This window comes from Sander lucioperca, chromosome 3 (assembly GCF_008315115.2).
Source record: "Sander lucioperca isolate FBNREF2018 chromosome 3, SLUC_FBN_1.2, whole genome shotgun sequence".
NCBI classification, from domain to species: Eukaryota; Metazoa; Chordata; class Actinopteri; order Perciformes; family Percidae; genus Sander; species Sander lucioperca.
This window is the reverse complement of record NC_050175.1, coordinates 9,078,065-9,100,908: the sequence shown is the minus strand read 5'-3', so window position 1 is coordinate 9,100,908 and position 22,844 is coordinate 9,078,065. Positions and strand designations below refer to the sequence as shown.

The 22,844-nt window shown below is 42.3% G+C and overlaps 1 protein-coding gene across 2 annotated transcripts in view; it reads right to left on the bottom strand.

The window, feature by feature from the left end:
• The window catches only part of LOC116037590 (AT-rich interactive domain-containing protein 3B), a 63,502-nt gene that overhangs the window by 39,686 nt on the left and 972 nt on the right, over nt 1-22,844 (bottom strand). For both annotated transcript variants that reach the window (XM_031281529.2, XM_031281531.2), the window contains exon 2: nt 21,771-22,406. In XM_031281529.2, coding sequence (XP_031137389.1) covers nt 21,771-22,406 — 636 coding nt within the window. The remainder of the gene's footprint in view (nt 1-21,770; nt 22,407-22,844) is intronic.

Genomic DNA, 22,844 nt, shown 5'->3' with positions numbered 1-22,844 from the left:
TCTTATACATGCTGGATGTTCCCCATTTTATGGCCCAGAGGTCGACACTGTGTAATCTTACTGACAGTGACCAAACAAGAAGCCTTAAACCTACATGGAAAACACCAGTTAACAAGTTAATGTATTCTGTAAAATCATCCAACAAAGTTTTAAGTACAGAATATCAGTATCAATTCTTTATAATAGTTAGATAAAGCTGTGTGAGTGAATGTTTTGGCTGAAAAAAACTTTCTGGAGACTATTTGCAACAACACAGTATGACCTGTGTGTGTACATACAGTACCCACTGATAGTTGTATCAACTGTGAACTGTGTTTAGCGATTTAAAATGTCTAATACATTCTATAATTTAACAGATCTCTCTGGCTCTTATGCAGAGCAAATGACAATCAGAAACACATGCAATTACAGAAGAAAAGGCGGCAGCTGCTGGGTTACTGCCCTTGGATTTGTTAGGTGAACACAATGCACACACACACACACACACACACACACGAGAAAGAGAGAGAAAAAAAAAAAAAAGAGAGAGGGAGCGTTTGTGGGATTGAGTATGCAGTAAACGTAGCAGTGCAGTGTATGTACAGTTTATTTGATGGTGAATAAATGCTTCAACTCCGCAAGCCCCGAGCCAAGTTCCTGTATCTTGCTTGCTACCTGCTAGTTAAAAATGAAAGCGGTTAGCCACGGAGCTAGCAACAACTTCAACATAGGCTCACTAAATTAAGGTGGGCTGACCTCTGAGGTGAATCAGATATTCTCATTTTAGTGACAAGCTGCTACAAGTTTTCTTTAGTGATCTCTTCAGGTGCTCTACAGTGTTTCCCATACATTGATTTATTTACAGTGTGTGTGTGTGTGTGTGTGTGTATATATATATATATATATATATATATATATATATATATATATATATATATATATATAATATAAATCTTGAATCCTTGTTCAGTACAAAAAGTACTCAAACATTCAGCTAAAAGTTGCATGATGCCACACAAATCAATTACAGCAAATATCCGATTTTGGTGTTTGTAGATAGATGTGGGAGATGAAGACTTATCTAGAAATCACTAATCTAGAAAATGTTCTCACACTGGGATAGATTACTCTCTTGGTAACCATCTGTTCCAATATCTAATCCACATACTCCTGCACATAATTTAAACAAAACAACATATCCACTCAAATGTGCTCCATCAGACAGACAGCTGACTACTGTAGCATCCCTTTTGACTTAACTGTGGAGTGCTCTCTTTTACTGAACACAAGTCAGTTTGTCCTTCTCAACTGTAGAAGGCAAGCTCTGGCGGTTTGGCTGGAATGAGGAAACGATGGCGGTAAAGACAAAACCAAACTATTATAATAATAAATAAATATATATATATATATATACATATATTATAATACATCTATTATAATACACAAATAATAATATTATTCAAAAGTATGAAACAGATACACTTTAAAGGTTATCAATTCTTTTAACCAACAGCCTTAACCAAAGCAACTTACAACAACCAAGCAGGTGTCTGCGCCATGTAGCTGTCTGGACTTTGAGGCGGTTGATATAAAACTCAATTCAAAAGAAGTCTCTCGGATGAGGGACAAATTGTCTTTGAAGTCCCTGAAGTCCAGTTGCCTTTGGATTTACCTGGATGATCGAGAACCTTCACAGACATTAAACCTTTCGATCTCAAAACCAATGGGACTGTTGGGACAATGACAAATGATTCCTTGCAATTGGGTCTGGGAGTGCAATTCTGTGGTCACTTGTCATTACGCAAATAAGTTCAGTTGCATCTATAAATCGCCTGCTTCTCTAGCTGGTTCAAAAAAGCACAGTAATTGGAACATGGAAGGCGTAAACCATGAATAGACATGTTGGCTCCTGAATAGGGACCTTGGTCAGCTGAGGAATGTTAACACTGTGTTGCTTTTTGTCAAGTTAGAGTGGATACAGTCACCTCAGCCCCTTCATCACATCCAGTGCTCAACCCAGAAATGTTATTTGACTTATTTGAGAAATGGAAATTCCAACTCCCTACCTACATTCATGACAGGGGCGTAAAAGGGTTGGCTTGCTTGATATAAGTCACAATTGTTTCAAATTAAGTGTTTAAAGCATGTTTTTTGTATGTATGTGTATTATAAGTTGCTTTGTTAGTGCAGTATAGATTTACTTAAAAAAAAAAAATACATGTATATAATAATAATATAACATGTATTATAGCCAGATATTCAAGTATGTTATTGTAACTACAATTCAGTTACTGTAGGTCAAATGATATAATAATTCAAATAAAGCATTAAACATGTCTGCGTGTCTATGCATTTGCGTTGCTTACGTGTGTGTGTGTGTGTGTGTGTGTGTGTGTAGGATGAACAGAAGCCTTCATATGTTTAAGCAGCCCAGGTTTCCTCTCTGTCTCTCTCTCATGCTGTTAGCAGGTTTACGGCCAGGCGGTGGGTGGCCTAATCACATTATGGCCGAATGTGACTGACTGGCGCAGCGCCAAATCAGGGATAAGAAGAAGTTAGATGACCAGAAGTGAGCAGTAGCTGGTCATCGCCAAGGGGGGCGGGGGAGAAAAAGCTGTCCACACATTGACGCACATAAACAGTTCCTCTGTACCTAAACAAAGTTCTCGCTATGAAAATGTTTTTTGAGTGGGGGTCTACAGGTCTCCTGACATTCATGTGAGTTGCCTAGGTGGTCACCACTTTATGTTCACACATTTTTATTTGGTATTATTCTGTAGAGTTTGTAAAAAGTTAAGCCACCCTCTACCACTACTCTAGTGATGACAAAATTAATTTGTGCAGTTTTGAGTCCTCAAAAATTCTTTTTCAGCTGGGGAGAATTTGGCTTCTTTTCCTAAAACACTGAGTTCACCAGTTGTGAAATCCATGCATTTGAATTGTGTGTTTATGTGACAGCATTGTACACAATACAGTGGACAATCTTCTGCCTGCAACAAGTTGACATTCTTTGTATGTTCCTCCATCTGCATGGGAAAAACTATGCAACACACTCCTACTTGAATGTCGATGCATAGCTCGAGGGTAATTCTACGCAGCCATTATAGAAAGATGTCTGGAGTAGAGCCACCATTTTAGTGAGGCCAGGCATGCCGGAACAAGAAGGGTTAATGGCTGCTGCTTGGGGAGTGGGGGATGGATGGCATTGATTGCTCAGGATGTTGACATCACTTCTCCAATTTGATAGTGGAGCTGTTATTAGATGAAGAGGCTTGTTCTTAATAAAAGCATCATGTGATTTGCCTTCACTCTTTCAGTAGGAGGCTGAGTGGGCTCAAATAGCAGCCATTGAGCTCGGCATGTACTCATTGTGTTAGACTCACTTTGGGAATCATCTCAAGATAATGAAAGCAGGGGAAAAATTGGATCGAGTAAATTTCCACAATAGCTAACACACTATTGTGTAGGCATCGTTGACTCTTGCTGGAGGACTCTGACTGGTGGGGTGGTAGAAAAACAAGTGACACAATACCAAGTAGGCCTGAGAACAGTTGTTTTGCAGCCTGCCTGTTTAATCCTGCAGACCAAACAAGGCCTAATGAAGAGAGGCCCGTGCCACATTAGAGCCCTGTTAGCCCTGAGCCATAACCCTAACCCCTGTCTTCCCGCTCTGAGCTACTGTCATGGCTCTCTGTGTCCCACCCTACACTGCTCCAAACTGCAGACCCAGTCCCCTGGGCCACAGCCATTGAACAGTAGGCAAATCAATAGCCCTGGATGTGCAAACACAAGGGAAGTCCCCAGTCCCCTCCGGACGCAATCTCACACAACACGCCAATACTCATCATCCACAGTCATCTACAGCCACGCAAGGGAAACTGAGATGAGGGCAGGATCACAGCTCCCAGGGTGATCTAACCCCTTCCCCAACACCCCAACTTTGACTAACACAGTGAAGGTTTCCATAGGAAACCCTAATCAAATTGCAGTTATCTACAAAAAAGAAACTGTGTAAACAGGCACCCTTTGTCCTCAATGAAAACCAAATAAATGCACACACAAGCAAAATCCCTATAGCAACCCCAGCTAGTAAACCAAGGGTAACAAAATGTCACTGTGCTCTCACTGAGAGCAGTGCCAGCATACAGACACAGGAGGGAGGGTGACTAGTGAAATTCACCAACATTCCTGTACACCAGTAACAGGACCTCACAATAACAGTAGAGCCCCTCTCATCCCACAGGTACTCTTAACATCTCATTCCCGGACTAATCTTTTTTAGCCAAATTGCTGCCTGTCAAAACAGTTCAGCAAGGGAAATCTCTTAAACAGACACAGAGGCAGTAATTTAATCACAATCAAGGCCTCCAGCAGAAAACTGGATCGCAGCCAACAATAGTGATAAATGGCGAATAGCAAGAAAAGAGGCTACACGTGCTTGCAAACTTGCACATTTTGTACATTTGACTAGAAAAGCAATTCAACATTGTCTAAAATCTGACTAAAATGTACTGTATTGACCCAAGATAGATATAAAGATAACTTTATAGGTATTTGCATTGTACACTTATTTGTAAAGAGAACTGGATTCCTGTTTCCTCAGCTACTGGAGGATAAGAGCCCTGATGCCTTAAGTTTAAGTCTTTCAAAGAAAGTGAATCTGCTTCCTCTCAGCATGCCTGTAAAAACGAGCATTGTGGGGGGCAGCAATCTCTAATCCAAATCAAATAATTGGGGCCTTGATCCCACAGCGGGACTCCGGGAATCATTTATAGTGGCTCTTGCCGTGGGGAGGGGTTGATGGGTGAGGGGCGGGTGCATTGGGAGTTGGGCTGAGCGGACGGCATTTTTTTTTCTGCTAACTACTGTAAAAGATCTCAAGCTGCCCGTACGTTGCCACCAACAAAGGCTCTGGCTAATGGTAATTCCATGTGCGACAAGAGGCAAGTAAATCTCACTGCCACCCGGGAACATATGGTAAAGATCCTACTTGCAAACAGATACACTACTGGTTCTCTGCTCTCATTAAGAATTATAATGGAGAATAAAAAAGGTCACATATCACATGAGAGCAGGTCTGCAGCAGAGAACAGGACCCAGGGGCATGCCTGCCTCAGAGTGTCCGGTCATGTTTGTAGCTGGAAGAGATTTCTGGCTTTTTAGGGGAACAGACAAAGTGGCAGGGACAAGGGGCTAAACGTCCAGGGCAGAACGTGTTGCTACTTGCCCCGGCCTCAGCACCTCTAAACAGGCCACTGAAAAACAGACCTTCAGGCAAGACCACCCCTCCCTCCATTAATCACTCCAATTACAAAGCTAAAAAGAGAAAGAAAGGAAAGAAAGAGATGGGGGGGGTCACAGATAGAAAAAATAGACAGGCAGGCAGGCAGACACACGCAGAAGAAAAACTGATCAACACACTTTTTTCACCTCAGAGAGAGAGAGAGAGAGAGAGAGAGAGAGAGAGAGACCAACAAGAAATACCTATGTCTGAAAGAAAGGGGTGGATCTGCATATTTAGTTCCTGGGTAAACATGTCTGTTAGTGACCAGCAAGTCTGGTTTGCCAAATAAACTGACTGCATTTGTTCAGCTCCAGCCCTTTCACCAAGACACCACATTCCACAGGCAGAGGCCCCATCCCCCATTACACTAGCTGGCCCCTTTCGCTGCCTCACACAAATGCAACGTTTATAGGCTGGTGTGGCCAGAAGTTCACACTCATTGGTTCAAAGACCCTTTCACAGGCAGAGCAAACATTTTAGTGAATCACATCTGTGCCACCACATACAGTACTCCATTAGTTAACCCTTTCCCGTAGTGTTTAAGGCCCATAAGAAACTAGACCTCAGAGACTAGGTTTTCCAACTAAACTATGCACATACTTGCATGGGGCCCCCTTGGTAACCCCTCACGGATAATTTGATTTGAAGCTATTAGTTTTGCTCTGTGAAGTGTACAGTGACAGATATTAAATTGTCTCAAATATGCAAAGCTATCATTTCACAAAGACACAAATTCATGTTCTCGCAGCGCATTAAGGCTAAAATAATTGTATAATAAAACCATTTTTGGGGCCCCTTGTAATCAATGCCACTTTGAGCAAAAAGCTATACTGCTGCATTCAGGTCAAAGCAGCTATTAGCCGTTTCTTCTGGGTTAAAAGCTTTGGCTAAAAATACCTTGCATATCTCACATCTTTCAAAGAGCAAGCATCCACTTCACCCCCATGCTAATGGCAGCTGGAGACATCACACAGACCTGATAGGCCTTTATATACATTCTCATTATACTGACAGCGCCGGGAACTCGATACATTCCCAATCAACAAGAAAAATTCACTGCTATTAGGACACATCACATCTCATTACATATGAAATGACAGAGGGCACAACGCCTGTAGTCAGATGGGCAAATTACTTCTTTGTTTGGCGTATGGTGGAGGGGGTCAGGCCCGTTATTCCCAGGGTTTCCTCCATCAGAGAAGTTAGTATTATGACTATCTCTCTGAATCTGCAGTATCAAATGTTGAAGCCATAAGCGCAATTCACAGCTTTCTGCAGAATCTAATCGATAGGGAGCTATTTCTCTGCTCAGAGCCAAAGATATCTGTTTCCTCTCAGCTAGCGTTAAGTGTGCAGGGGCATTCCACCTCTGACAGGCCTGTACCCCCCAGGGACCCAGGCTAGGATGATGCAGCCCGTCACGCATCTGGAGCTCATCTCCTGAGGCCAACAAGCCACTACATCTCTACTGGACACTCAAAAGACAACCAAACTCACGGTTAGTGTGGGAATTATTAATCCAAAATTTAAGAAAGCAAAACATTCAGTGTCATTGCTGTGGTAGGTATCCAACCATTATGAAGCTAATTTTCAGACAGCTAGCTAGACTATCTGTCTGATCTCAGTTTTCTGTTGCAGGACTCTAACAACTTTTGAACGTGCACATGTCCCACCAGAGCAAGTTTTTCTCCCATCCCGGAATGTTGTGTGGACGAGCCAGACCTTCCTCAGGAGCGCTGTGGAGGAAGGTCTGGCAATGCGAGACTAATCATAAACATTTATATTCACATACATATAGCCTACCTTTAGTCTACCTAACAAAGTTTACAAACACAGATCCGCAAGTGGAGTGGGGTCCATAAGAGTGTTTCTGCATAAGCTGTTTTGAGAAAAAATATTTGGCAGGTAAATTATTATGCTTAGTCAAACTAGATATTTCAATTGTTGACAGCCTCAAGGCACTGAACCTAATGAAATGCTTGCTCTCAATTTATGCTGCAGTTCAGTCCATTCACAAACATCACAAGAGTAGTATATATGATCAGATAACACTGTAAGGATTCTCATAGGGAAATTGGGTTGCTGCAGCAGCAGGGAACATGATATAAATAACCGAGCAAACAGAGTACTGAATGCAGTGATGTTGCTAGGCACGCGTCCTGCATCTCTCACATTAAAATCCGAAAGGACGCAGTAAGCTCACTATCCATGCGTAAAGAGCATGCTGCCTTTTTTCCCCCAATAGTGCTACACTGCGAACAACAAATGTGTTGAAATCTTAGAAATAAACAAAATAAACATCAAAACTGCAAAAGAAACGCACACACAGTTCTTATTAAACCTCCTTGACATCACCCACACAAAAAGGTCCCCAAGAGGTAACAAAAACGAAAGAGCACACACACGAACGCTAGACCCGAGATGCTCTCAGTCTCCCACCTGCAGCTTCAGTCTGAACAAAGCACCGTGTTGGTGTTCTGCAGTGTCCAGTCTGAAATCCTCCCACTGCCTGCAATCTACAGAAGGTAAATGCATGCGGATGCATTTTTAACACCATCAATTTCATGACGTTTCTAGACTTTGCGATGCTAATCCTGTTACTATGTTACCGACAAGTGCTTCACAGTATTACTTCAGTTAATTATAATACTGTCCCTTAGCTCTTGTTCATTCCTCTTCTGTTGCTCTACTGTACTCTAATGTAACAGCTTCTCAGGTTACACACAACATGTCAGTCTACTCCCCCGTTAATAATATTTATTTCCTCGGAAAAAAAAAAATAGTTAAGGACTGGAACCCACTCAAATGACCACCTGTGATGTCACTCAGTACATTACCAAACCTATCACTGTGAATGTAATACAACAGCAGCAAAAGCACATACTGTGAACAGTAAAATCATCATCAATAAGACATACGGGGTTTCCATGACGGTATTACAGGTAAGCAGATGTTTGCAGAGTAGATTTACTCATCCTTATTTAAATTAAATTCAGCTCCTGCGGTGCCCAGCTAGCCTATATGTCATTATTGTTTCAACCCGAAAACTGTAAAGAGCTTGCTTCCGAATCCTCAATAAAGCCCAAGTACCTCTATTTCATGATCTAACTTGCCTTCATTTTTATATGTACACTCACGCATTTCATTTTGTTAAAATGTTCTCTCAACAGACAAAACCAATGCTCTGACCACACATCCTCCCTGTTGCTGAAAGTGTGGAGCTTCCTCAGGTTTTCTAATCACATTTGACCAGATGGCTGGCTAATCAAGGCTGGCTCTACTGGGGGTTGGGGCATCCCAAATCTGCCACAAACATTATTGAACCATGTTCCACATTAATATGCTGATTAGGGACGTCACAATTTCAATTTTAAATTGAAATTGGTCGAAATCATCTGTGATTCTCCCCAGTATTTGTTTCTCGCTCCACGCCGGCCTACTGCCGCATGTCCGGAAAAAAACGACAACAGACATAGCATAGCTTACCGACTGGTAGCGTGCAGCTAAAGACACGGACAAGATTATATTTCTGTTCTCAAATAAAGTGCAAGTGAAAAAGTCTGCACTGTACGCTTCATCACACTAAATTATACCAAACAATGAAGTAGCATTTATGATACCTTCCTCATACTACAACATTTAGTTCTTATAATAACCTACATTCACTGTAATTTTCTGTGCCACTCTTTAATCATTTACTAACGTGGCTTTTGAAATTATTGACTGCAGTTGACATGGTCCATAGTACTTTTCAGTGTGATTGTCTATTAACCAGATAAGCAATAGGTCAGATCCCGATGTGTATTTTTTTCATCTGAAATGATTCAATAAAAGCCTTGCAAGTAATGAATCCAGCAATTTGTGTGCTACTGGCAACCATGCAAACATTAATCTAAAAAGGGTCTGACAATGGTCTGACATTCCCCTTTCTAATTGCAAAATCAAATACGTTACGTCTATAAAGCTAAATACTATTTGTTTTAGCTTGATTAACATACCAACACATATATCACATATTTAAGAGACTGAACATTTTGGATTTTTCCAGAACATTTATCAAAAGCATAGCAATCTAAGCTCTCAGCATGTGATCTGTAAAAGAGATTTTGTCCAAAAGAAGAGAAAATTGTATTACGTTAATATTCTTCAACAAAACTCTGCGAATGAATTACTAGATTACAAACAGGACTTTGCTCATGCTAGTAGGAATCCTTTTCCCCCTCCTATATGAAGCTGTGTATACACTAGCACAACATTTAGGATTACTAGCCAGTGGCTTTGAGAGACATGCTGCTTATTGTTGGTTTCTTGTGATGATTGTCATTCAGGAAGTGAGCAGCTTTGGAGGATGTACAGTCCTGAATGTAGAATGTAAATGTAGGAAGCTGAGCTGTGAACACATTGCTTTCAGTGTAATGTGACGTTTCCTGGGCAGCAGCCAGGGCCTTTTTTTTTTTTTCTTCTTCCTTGCTCCTCTGCTGGTAGGTCCCTCTTACAAGCATATGATTACACTCGATTTGTGTTTGAAGACTTGGCAGCCAAACAACCTGGCCACAAGCTATTATAAACTACATGGGATTTTGGCAGGCAGTGCAATGACTGTGCAGACGGAAAAGTATGCAGGCTATAGTGAAAGGAAAGCCTGCTGTACTTCTTTCACCTCCTTCTCTGCTGTGTTTACCCAAGGGCCATGACACAGTGTCCCAGTTAGCACCTACAGGCCCCTGACACCAGCCTGGAGCTTAGCCAAAGCAGTGGTAGAAGACAGCCAAGAAAGGCACTAACAATAAACAACTCTCACTCCTCACCGCCACACCTCCTCCCTGCCTGACCCAAAGACACCATATCTTTGGTCTGCAACTGCAGTTTGCCAGTTGGAGAAAGTTGTGGCTGCTTTATATCCTCAATATGAGACAGCCTACACTTTGAGTGCAAACTACTTTTGAATCACCTGTCTAGTAGGTGTTTGGATTGGGTAGATCAGGGCATTTCAATTGATCAATATCAGCAATATAAAAAGGCCAATCCATATCCAATCTGCACTCCATTAAAACGCTAGAGCCTTAACTTAAATTACATCCACAAAATGTTGTTTACATGGGGAAATCACTTGTGCCCTAGCATTGTCATGGTGTGGATCTCTGTCTACAATAAAATTCCAAAACAATCAGAAACCAGCTTTCAGTACCAAAATCCAGGTTTCGTGTTGACACTAGAATCAAAAGTAATTAAACAATACCACTAAGCTCTAATCCGTAGTGACTGATGACAGTATCAGAGGACTTTTAATGATTTTATTGTTGCCAAATATGTGTGTCAAATACTTAAAAAGAGGATGGTTACACTTAAATAGTTTCTTGAAATGGCTTCATGCTGGAAAACTCAAAACTATGTTTTTTTACATTTTAAGTGGAAAATCTAAATCCCTTTATATACCAAGTACATGCAACACATGAACCATGTGAGCAGTGGTGCAAAGACAGACCAACAAGTTAAAACACACAGTATGGACAGTATGAGACCATACTGTACATGGTACAAGGACAACAAGACCTTGCATACTGTGCCAAGGGTCACCGCAACACACAATGTGAACAGTAGTCTATATACAGTACATGTGTACTGTATACATCACTATATAAAGTCGGCCTATATAAAACTCAAGGAGACTTTGCTGAACAGTGTTATATGACCTTGGCTCCGCTTCCCTGCAGCTGCCAAAGGGGTTGGTGGATGTCTTTTGTTTCATTTGGCTATTCCCCTCTCTGTTTGCCTTCATTAAAGAGCAGGTGTTGAGATATGCTGAGTGGGAGTGGTTGTAAAGGACGAATGGAACCAGCGCCGTGTGTGTGTGTGTGTGTGTGTGTGTGTGTGTGTGTGTGTGTGTGTGTGTGTGTGTGTGTGTGTGTGTGTGTGTGTGCTTGTGGTTTCACTACCAACTGATCAAATTACAGCAGGCATCAGTAGTTCAGTTTCCATCAGAAGCAGGGAAGTCAATCCTCCAGGGTCAATTTGGGGAAAAAGTGTGACAACTCTAATGGACGTGCAACATTTGCATTTAAATGTGAGAACTTTTTTGCCTTTCAATACAATTAAATGGAGACGAGCAGTGTGGCCCACAGTGACAATGTGCATGAGGGCAGTCATTTGCATGATGTTACTGGAGCGATTACTTCAGCAAAAAGGCTTGTGCTCTTCACAGCTACATTTGGCAAAGTGAGATTAAAATTGGTTCTGCTGAAAAAGCACAACATACTTCTTTGTGTCGTAAAGACATTTCTGTTATTCAAGGGACTAGTGCAAGTAATCTGCAAGATCTGAATGGAGGTGTGGGACACTCAGACTTCAGGGGCCCAACTTTATGTAAACATGTCCACAATGCAAATCACTAACGCATATAAATAACAGCCATAAAGAAATGAGCATTTCAACGTCGAAACAGCTGTATTTTCTATCTCCATGAAGGAACGAGGAAAGTCCAAATACGATCTACGACAGAATTACAACTGCCACTTGTACATTTATAAAATTAAGACCAGTGAAAATTTGTATTTGATATTTAATGTTGGATATCCATTTGAAGGAGCATACTGCTAGAAAAACTGTTTCTTCTGCAAATACTTTGAAACACAGGTTGCCAAATGTTTTTTGACCATGGGACTACAGAGCTCGATTTAAAATAAGTTTGGTCCAAGTATTCTCCATTTAGGGTATTAGTGTGGCACATATTTCACCCAAATTAACAGTGCAGAGTAAAAAATTTAACTAATGATGTAAACATTTCTCGTTTTGATGGAGAGCGTAGTAGGATGCTCTCAAGGACACAGGATGATTAATACATGAATGAATAACCTAACACAATCTAGATCCAGTAGTCTTGTGTGCTCGAAGCTGGTGATGGACATCCGAATCAGTATTTGAATGAATGAATTCGAAAAAGTTTGGCGGACTTTGCGAGACAGCTTCGATGAAGCTTTGAATATAGTTGCATATTTCTCACCGAAGCCCCAAAAATGATATCCGGGATGGCCCTAGATGGCATGATCATCATAACAGACTACATACTGCCAATTAGTGCTGTGTTTGACCAGGTCATGGTGTGGCCGAAGTGAGTGGACAATAAGAGAAGCCTCCTCCCGTCTGTCAGCAGCAGATGTGCCCTTTGGGACTCAGACAGATAAAAAAAAAAAAAGTGTCTCTGCCTGCACCAGCGGGCCCTCCCACTCAGCTTCTCCCATTCAGGCCCTTTGGCTTTTTTTCTTTTACAGCCCCTGCGACACTGAGTGAAATGAATTGAAAGATCACCAATCAGGGGCCTGACTACAACACGGACATGCACCCACCCACCCCCATCAAACCCCCTGTCTCTTGTTGGGAGCCCCCGGTGGGAATGTTCACTGTTTGAAGAGTTAACTCTTTAATTCCGTCTGGAATGTTTCCTCTGGGTGGGGCAGTGTAGTGTGTTGAGCCAGACCACTAACCCCTCTTCTCCTTCCCCAGTATCTCCTACCCCCTCTCCCTCCCCCCTTCATCTCCCTACTAAATTCAATACCTCTATTTCTGGGCAGGGGAAATCGTCCACACGTGGCTGTTAAGAGCAGGTCAGCACAAACTGTAGCATGGTCTATGCCAGCGCGATTACACTTAACACTCTAAATCAGATCAAACTGAAACTAGCATTTGCATGTGAAAAATGTCCCACCAACACTGACATTTTAAGGTCATTTAACAGATGTTTGCCATCCACACTAACGTACCAAAAAATAGAAAGTTGTTAAAATCTCAGTTGAGCAAGTCCGGGTTATTTGGGCCAGCAGTGTTGAACTTGAGCACATGACAAGTGGCATCAAAAAGAAGTTTGCATTGTCACAGGTGATACTGGAGATTTTCAGTTTATCCAGATTCATATTTGGTGGCTGTTAAAAATATAACCATCTTAAGTTTTTTAAAACAATTGTATCATAATGTGGTCCTTGCCATACACAGCTCACAGGCTGGGCTATTTGGATAATACTGTGATAATTACCTTTAAAGATTTGAAGAACAAAATTATATTACTTCACTTCATATTAGGCCTGCCACGGTAGTCAGTGTTATGGGTGTTACAGTGTTCCAGCATACATGCAGTGTATACACTGATTAGCCTACATTACTTGCCCACTGCCGTTTAACTTTAAAACTTTTCACTGCACAGCGAAAGCTTGACCAGAGAGGTTCTCCAGATATTGAGCATCATCAACGAATGTCTTTTCTTGTAAAATGTTTGGTTTAAATCGATAACACCAGTGTCGTCACAAATTCTTTAACAGGAGGGGAAATGTCCTCACTGTGGCATCCCTATTTCATATGTGACTATTTTTAAATACAACAGACAATTCAAATTAAATTAAAATGTTCCAATATTGCCTATACGTCAACTCTACTGGAAACTGGAAGAGCAAAATATAAATGGGCATCATTCATTTTGCCTTTATTTGTTTCCATACTGACACGAGTTCAACCATAGCCATACCAGTCGGGCTACATTAAGCACTGAGTAGCATCAATCAGAAAAATGCCATCAAAAAAAGGCAATCCAGAGATAAAAGCCCAGTCGCCTCCATCCAACCCAAGCTGCCAAGGCCTGCTGTTAATGAGGCAAAGCAAGGTTCACACAGCATTGAACTACAAACATAAACTGAAAGATTCCCAGAGAAACGCACCACATAAATGAATGTGTAAACACTACACGTCTGTTCACAATGCTACCAAAAACCAACTTTGGGAAAAGAGTGTTTTGATAGTTTAACACTATATAGAAAGACATGCTAAAGTAAAACGTTTTTTTATTTATTTATCTTTTTAATAGGCCTGAATATACCAGGAATATATCTTAAAAACAACAAATGAATCAAAATGAATTGAAGTGCTTGAGGCACAAACCGTAATGCAATACAACAAATAAAACGTAAATATTTTTTAACAGTGAGCACACAAATTCATTTGGAGTTGTTCTGATTGAACAAATGTATGACATGAAAACAGAAATAGACAAAGAATGGGCAGGTCAACCAAAATGTTGAGGGGAATTTCTCCCCAGTGAGCTAAAAATAAAGTTAAAATCAGAGGTTTTTAGCCAGCCTAATCTGTATTTAGATCAATGTTAGCTAGTGTTGCTAAGGGGGAAAAGCTTATTTGGAAATCAGGTTAACCATTTAGTGTCCAGGCCATTCATCACAAATGCCATTAGTAATATCTTTTTGTACTCATGAAGTCATCCAGATGACAGAAAACCTGGTGAGGAATTAAAAAATTAAACGCACATTCACAAAAAGAAATGAAGAACATTTGAAAAAAAGTGTTAAGAAATTGGGTAATTGTATATTCCTCGACACATAAGGTCAAGGGACCCCATTCTACACGTCATTCCTTTTATAGTCTTTGTGCTCAAAAATCCTCAAATGTGAGAACCACTGAACTGTTCTGAACTGAAACAAAAGCTTGAAAATGGGTAATCAAAGAATGTTTTGATACTTACACTGTGCTAAACAATAACCGATGTACTGAGTTTTTGTACAGATATTTTGAGTTGGTCCTTCACTGCTAATTTACATCTGAAACAATGTATAGGCTACATTTTGTTATGAATCCATTGTTGTCAGTGTGACAGAGAAGTGAACAGTCAGTGTTAAGGTTTTCAGCTCCCTGTGTAACAGTTTGAGCATTGCACATGAGACATATACATGCAGGTTTCACACATTACAGTCACGCTTCTTGTTTTGAACAAGCCACTGTAACATGTTGTAATGGACCTCATCTTTCCTCGTTGTTTCTCATCTGAATTACCTCCATTTGCAAGCGCTTTGTACAAATAGGGGTCAGATGGTAATTCCAGCCTTATTACATCAGCCTAACAGGAAGTCCAGTAAACAGAACTAGACGTAAGTACACCATTTAAAACCCACTGACAGTTATGGCATGTGAGACAACAACATAACATTCAGAAAGCAGAAACCAGGTCAGGTTGGCATATGCAGCATGCACATCAGGCACTGAGGGCTCCTAGCTCTCACCGTGACACTACTGAGAGACATTGTGATACTGTTGTACATTTCTCACACATTCAGTGGCCCTCAACACTGCAGCTGATTCACTGGTTCACCCGGGTAGATGTGTTCCACATTCCACTGTCAAAATGAAAACCTGAGTCCCATCTGCTAAATACAATGCCCTCCTCATTTATCATAAATGAACCATAAACGAGGCCAAACATTCCTGCCTCTAAAAGCTCACACGCAATCCTTATTGATCTCTGTGCTGCAGCCGTGCAGCTCCTCACTTCCTGGCTGATGTGTTGCTGGGGCAACAGCTAAATTATGCAACAGCGCTGGATCAACAGACAGGCTTCAGTGCTTGAGCAGCAGAAGCAGGGCTCACGGGTGGCAAATGATGGCAGTGCTCAGCCATGACAGATGCACAGTTAACCCCAGGAACCACATTTGGACCACTGTGTACTGTTGGCCCTTTCTTTGTGTCAAATCCTTGACCCAAGTTGTAGACTAGGTGTGCCTTCCTCTGTTCTGCCTAGGCAAATGAGGCTACAGGCTGTAACTCGAGTAATTTGATTACTTAAAATCATTAATGCAAATTATTTGCATTGAAGCTTCATTTAATCCATAAAACTATATACAGACCACTGGGTTGTGTGTCAATCAGTGCGTTTACATGCAGTTTAAAAAAACAATTATATTTTGGTTAAGCTATACCCCGATTTCTCAAACGCCATTTTATCCTGGTTTGCAGCATTTCCGATCCAAATGTCAAGAAAAATCTAAATCGGGCTGTACGGGCTAATTATCCAGCCTCTTGCAATTAAGCCTGCTAAAAACATTACCTTGTAAAATCTAAATGAACTAAGCTAACGTTGTTGGCTGTTAGTCTATGTGTGACATAATGAAAAAGAGAACCACATTGTGCAATGTTGAGTATTTGTAATATAACTTTCTTCATTGAATCTTGGCATATCATTAAACAAGAGTACCAACGCCCCAATTAGAAACATTCAAATGTGGTCACTAATCTCTCAACTTGAGGCCTAGTTTCACACCTGACAAGCACTCCTTAAACTTGTTATTCAGCCCTGCTATGTGATGAGAGAAGAACTCATATCGGTTTCTGTCTTATAGCTTTGTGTTGTCACTCTCCCTCTGTGATCACAGCATTACAAATCTAGACATGCTCTGCTCACTACCTCAACTTTGTCTCATTTGCCTAGACTGGATAAACCCAGCCCGATCTGCCAGCGTTTTGATTTGGCCCTGCAGCTCAAGCTGGAAACCTGTACGTTTATCTATCCTGCTTCCGTTACAATTTTGCGAGGACCAATCACAAACTGGATTATCCTGGCGAGCTACTGGCGGATTTAACACGATGACGATAGAGAAGCGACCAAGCAGCTTCTTGTTTACATTCAACAAGGCGGCCACCGAAGCGCAGCAACCCACTGATGCCGCTGTCGCTGCTATGTCACCTGGATCGTTGGTCTGATTGGTTGAAGGACTATCCAATTGTGTACAGAGTCATTTGAACTATGCCCGTTGATCACGCCTCTTGTGCAGTAGAAAATACAGAGCAGACTCCCCAGACTAATGTTCAATCTTAAAAGATTGAGCTTGGTCTGGTGATAGCCAGACTATCATTTGTCAGAAGACAGAGTTGCACAGGAACAAACAGCACGTGAACATAAAACTTGTAAACCTGTGGAACGAAAAGCCACTGCATTCACACACTACCTGTAGTATAACACCTCTCGGTTACAACACCCAACCAATCCAACTGAAGCGCTGTCACCACCAACACATTGGGACATAAGACACAATCTACTGTTCTGCAGGCATGATTAAAACTATTAATCACAGAGGGATTATCGCAAGGAGTAGAGGGGTCTATGGACGTACGTGTGTGTGTGTGTGTGTGTGTGTGTGTGTGTGTGTGTGTGTGTGTGTGTGTGTGTATGAGAACCGGAGGGTGGTGGTGGGGGATTACAGGGGTCATGCAGCCTCTGTCCCACTGCAGTGGAGGCCAGAGTGCTGAAGCCGGCCGGCTGCCCAGCCTGGCTCTCTCTCCACGCGAAGCCTTTGTCCATCCCCTTGTTTGACAATTATTTACTCTGCTGTTTAGGACAGGGCTGAGGTCACCACACATACATCACTGACACGAAAACACTGGCTACCCATGTCTGTCCACCCCCATCTGACCTGTACAGGCCCTCAACACTCATATACACTAAAAACACTTGGGAGTACAGGACTACAAGACAGATTAATCAAATGGTTGTCAGTCAAGTGTTAAGATGCTGGCAATTTACATACAACTAAACATTACCTTGTTACAGGGATATGTAATGTTTGTTCTTATTCTGCAGTGTGACACTCATTGTTTAGGAGCTACAGCACGGCCTTTAAAAAAATCATCATTATATGTTGCTTGAAATGTTGATGAACTAGCAAATGGACATTAGTATCCTGTTGGACTCTGCTCTGGATGAAATCAGAAGCCAAACTTTTTATACAGGATCTGAAATCCTCGAGAGCATGGCAGTATCTCTGTCAGAGTGGTCACTCACAGCATTCGCACACAGGGTGCTTAGGGTAAAAGCCTCCACCTAATGGTACTGGCTACATGTAAATGTTAATGTAAATTGTCTTCCATACACTTGTCCCTTCTAGCTAGCCATCCGATCTCTCATCTGTCACTGCTATTAGAACATCATAAAATGTGCTCCCTACATTATTATAGGGGGGCGGTATTTGCGGCATCTGCCAGACTTGTCTCTGGCCTCTCAAAGACAATGACATAAAACAAAAACAAAAAAACAGTTCCCCTGCCTCCACTGCCCCCCTCCCCCTAAAGTGGTGCAACCTGAAACTGCCTGAAGAGATGAGCCGTCATTAAATACTGCAGAGCTGACATAATGACAGGAAAGATAAAAGAGAGGAAACAAAAAAAGGCCAGACCAATTCTCGTCCCATAATGCCTCCCCCAACCCCCAGGCTCTCCTAATAAAAGACACCGAGCCACAGACAGAGCACTGGTCAGCTGCAACTTTGCTGCTGTGATCTTCTGTTCTGACACATTCACACAAAGTCTGGCCATCTCGCGGTATAATACTACTTACTCGACTTTTTCAGCAGCCCGAACAATGCAATGATACTCCATTTCATACAATAAGCATGTGATCTTTGAAATCATCTCAAGCAGATCCCTGTGAGGGCAGAGGCTCTAGTTGATATACCGTAAGTAATAATAAAAATAAGACTACTACTACATCCCACCTCTATATTACTGCTTTCCCTAAATATGGAAATATGGTCTAGAGAAGCACCTTCAAAGACATTTGCCTTTAAATAGCCAGTAATAAAATCCAGACACATGATAAGCCACTGATCAAGCTCAGATATGTCCTCTGACACTGACCGCTCTTGTGCAACTCAGGCTTTTTATATCACCCACATGCTGCTGAGCTCTCTCAAACCTGCTATGTCACAAGCTATGATGCTATGAAGTAGCTCGGCTTGGTTCCCAGTTCAGTGGTTCCCACAGAATCACAGTCTATTTTTGGTTGTGATTGGTTATGTCACCCTTTTTTTTTCTAACTTTTTTCCAGTTTCAAATTTAATTTCTGTCACCGAGCAGAGACAGCAAGGATAGCGTGATTTACATGTAATCTGGAGAGTCTTCCGGACCCACAGCGCGCTGCTCCGAAGCCTGGCATCACCACAGTATTTTAAGTTAAGTCTGTTTCTCTCTGCCGTTTTATCATAGAACCGGCTTGGTTAAAGTTAACTTAATTGAAGTGGTCCGCTTTAAGAAGTGGTAACATAAGCTAATGTCAGCTATCGTAGCTAACATTAGCCAAAGAAGTTCTAATAATATGAGGCGACAATGTTGTTCCTTTTTGCCCAACAGTCACAAGAGGGCTCACTTACAGCGCAGCCGCATTTCGGAATGAATGCTGCCCTGATTAATATCAAAGTAAAGTTAAAAACATAAAGCATCAGTTACATGCAGGGTGCTATTAGGATTGGGCATTGCGAACCGATTCCTACTTGGAATCGTTTAAAAAATTATGATTCCAGTAGAATTGTTTATTTATTGGAATTGTTGAGGATTTGGTTTCAAATCCGATCATCGCTTCCCAATTTTATATGCGCAAGTTTTGGTTTCCGTAGCGACCAGGTGCTTGTTGTGTTGCAGTCTTGGAGCACAGTAAGCAGCGCTCTAGTCTGGCTTTATTTTACATTGAAAAAGCTGTAAAACTGCAAACCACCACTGAATCAAAATAAAACTTTCCTCTTATTTGTGAAAATAAGCATGTGACCCGTTTCAACTCCACCCCTCAATGAATCGGAATCGAGAATCGATAAGAACCGGAATCCAAAGGAAGAATCGGAATTGAGTTTTTTGATCATGCACAACAAAACAAAACATGGAAAATAATCTCAGAATGGAATAGCACAACGTGGTGTCAACATAAAACACAGCGCTTTCAAGCCGAGGAGCGGAGTTTACTTTGCAGCGAAAACAAAATACTTTCACCAAGGAAACGCTTGTTCGTTCCTCGGGAGTGTCTTAATCCAAATCAGATCTTTTTTCCAAACTTAACTAGTCGTTTTGGTGCCTAAACTTAACTGTCAGCGCCGGATGACGCTCACTTTTTCTGGCTTAACTCAACTACCATGGTCCCTGAAAGGGCCGCTATCTGGCTGTGCCTGTACCCAACTCACCGTCTGTGGCTACAACAACTGCTGTTGGTAGCCGGCGTCCCGGAGCTCTGTAGCGGCTAAATACAACCAGCAAATGCCGCTCGGATTGTATTGTTCTATGGCACTATACTGTAGACTGTTCACGTTACAGCGCAGTTTAGAATACTTCTATTTTAGGTATGTAATTAATATATGGTCTAGGCTATTGGTGAAGTAGATGATCACTTTGAGGGGGGATACATTTTGTCCCCACCGGGGATAAAAATAATTCAGCAGAGGCAGGGATATGTCGATCAGAAAGGGGGGAATCGCATACGCATGCATGCCCCCCAGGCAAATTGCACTCTGGTTACATGTATGTCAATCATGAAGAACCACAAGCTTTTCTGCTCAAATTATCTAAGTAAGAATCCAAAACTAGCTTTTAGGTTACCCAGTGATCCCGACAGGTAATTATTATTGAACAAATTAAATTGAAGACAGACTGAACATTCTGGCTTGGCAAAAATGCAAACATGCTAGCTAATGCTACACAAGTTTTCTCTATATGACCTATGTCATTTACAAACTATAGGCTGTAACGTAGACCTCTATTCCAGTAAGTCAGGTCAGACAAGACTGTCTGATTGCCTCGAACTCGTGAAAGCACTTGCAGTAGATATACGGTAAAGCCAGAGGCTTACTGCGGTCAAGCAGTCGTGTCGGTAGAGAAGGCGGCCGCAGGGCTTTTCTCAGACAGGTCCGAATGTGTTTGTAGGGACAAGGAGGGGCTGAGCGAATCAATGCACTATGCGCAGCTCTACAATAAAATAGGATTTTACCCATTTTAAATATAAAACAAAATCAATACAACCCACTACAAATAAATCAATGTATGGAAAACACTGCCATTTTAAAAGCCAGTGTTTGGTAACACTGTGCTGAGGCAATATTTACCTTCAAGGGAAAGTGCACTTGGCACACAGCCGAAACTCTTGGGTTGGGGGGGTGTGACAGGTTGCTACTGTGTACAACATCCAAACATCCCACCCACCCAAAATCCTCGTGCTGACCCGGCCAACCACCCACAGCCTCACAGCAGCAGTCCTGCCCTGGCTGACTCCGCTACCTGGATCAGAGCCAAACCAAAGCCTGAGCAAAGAGCCAAGAGGGACAGAAAACGAGAGACACACACACACACACACACACATACACACACACACACACACACACACACACACACACACAGAGAATGTGAGCACAGAGGGAGAGAACTAGTGAGTGTGAACACATTGCGCCCCAGCCTGGCCCACTGCCAGGACTTACTTAGGAGGATTTTTAGCCACAAAAGCCAATCGGCGGTCAACCATCCACAGAGATTTGATGCGTCACACAAAGATACTGCTGGAGAGGTTTGCCCCACAATCAAGATCGAGCAGTTGCTCACAGCAGGGGGCTGGGCTGAGAAATCAAAAAGCACTCAACGGGAGAGGGCCCTTACTCCTTTGGGTCTCAATGAACAGTGTTTTGATTATGCAGCTCTGTATTTGCTCTGTTGCTCTGTTTAAAAAGGGAAAATTAGGAAACATTTTAAGACAGGTTAGGATTGGCAGTGCGAAACCTTTAACGATAATGTCCAAAAAGCATTCTAAATAATGTAATCCTGCGTTATTACACATGACAAGAAGCCAGCTTTGTTTTGAGGGGTAATGTTCGGAAGACATTAAGGAATTGAAGATATAAGGAAAAAATGGTGTGGCTAAGAGCCAAGGAAGGACACTAACCTGTCTGAAGTGATCATCAAATCCCCAGTCGGCCTGTCCGTTAGGAGACGTAGCAGAGCGAGGCCCAGCTGGGGACAGGCCCTCGTCGGGTTCCTGCTTCACTCTGATAGGTGGGGATGCGGCCCTCTGGGGGGCTGACGCAGAGTAACTGCCAAAGGGACGGGCCGGGATGCGGGAGGCACTCTGCTGCAAAGCGAGGGTCTGCTTGCGGAGGAACTCCAGACCACTGGCACTTCCCTCATCCTCATCATCACTGCCCTCGTCCCCCTCCATCATCTCATTGTCGTCATCCTCATCCCCAGAATCCCGGCCTCTGTCCTCGTCATCCTCTCTTTCCGAGTCCACACTGCTCTGATTGGAGACCCGGGGAGGCAACCCACCACCAGGGACCCCTACAGCCAGGCCTTTGCCCATGAAGTTGGCCCCAGAAGCCCGTGCAGCTGCCAGGATGGCTTGCTGGGCAGCAACCTGCTGAGCATACATGATGTGGGCCTCTCGCAGCTTCCTCTCCTTGCGCTCCATTTCCAGTCGGGCCTGCTGCTGGCGTTGGAGCTGCTCCATTACTGCTTCTAGCTTCATCCCCCCTGTAGAGCTGCTCTGGGGAAAGGCCACACTAGGGTCCTGAGACATGCTGGGCTGTGGGAGGAAGAGAAGGAGTCATGGATGACCTATACTAAAATCTAATTCCTACCCCCTTTATCTAATTACAGGACGAAAAGAGACATGTCACACATGTGTAGGGCAAATGCACACTGGAAACGAAGGAGCCTGATTTTTAAATAGGCTAATACAAAAATATGGATAATCCAACCATATCAATTTACATCAGGTCCTTGTATTAAAACTTGCTAAGCTTAACGTTAGACACCAAGTTACAGCAGCCAACCACGAAAGATTATTTCGGGTGTACCAGAAGGGGGAAAAAATTTAAAATGTTAGTTATTCACTTTAGGTATTAACTTACTGTAACATCTTGTAGGAGTAGTAGGCCTACAGTTTAGTTATTTCTCATATTGAAATCCGTTACACGTTTAAACGCCTTCATCAAAGCAAGGGGTGAACAAGTTTCCCCAA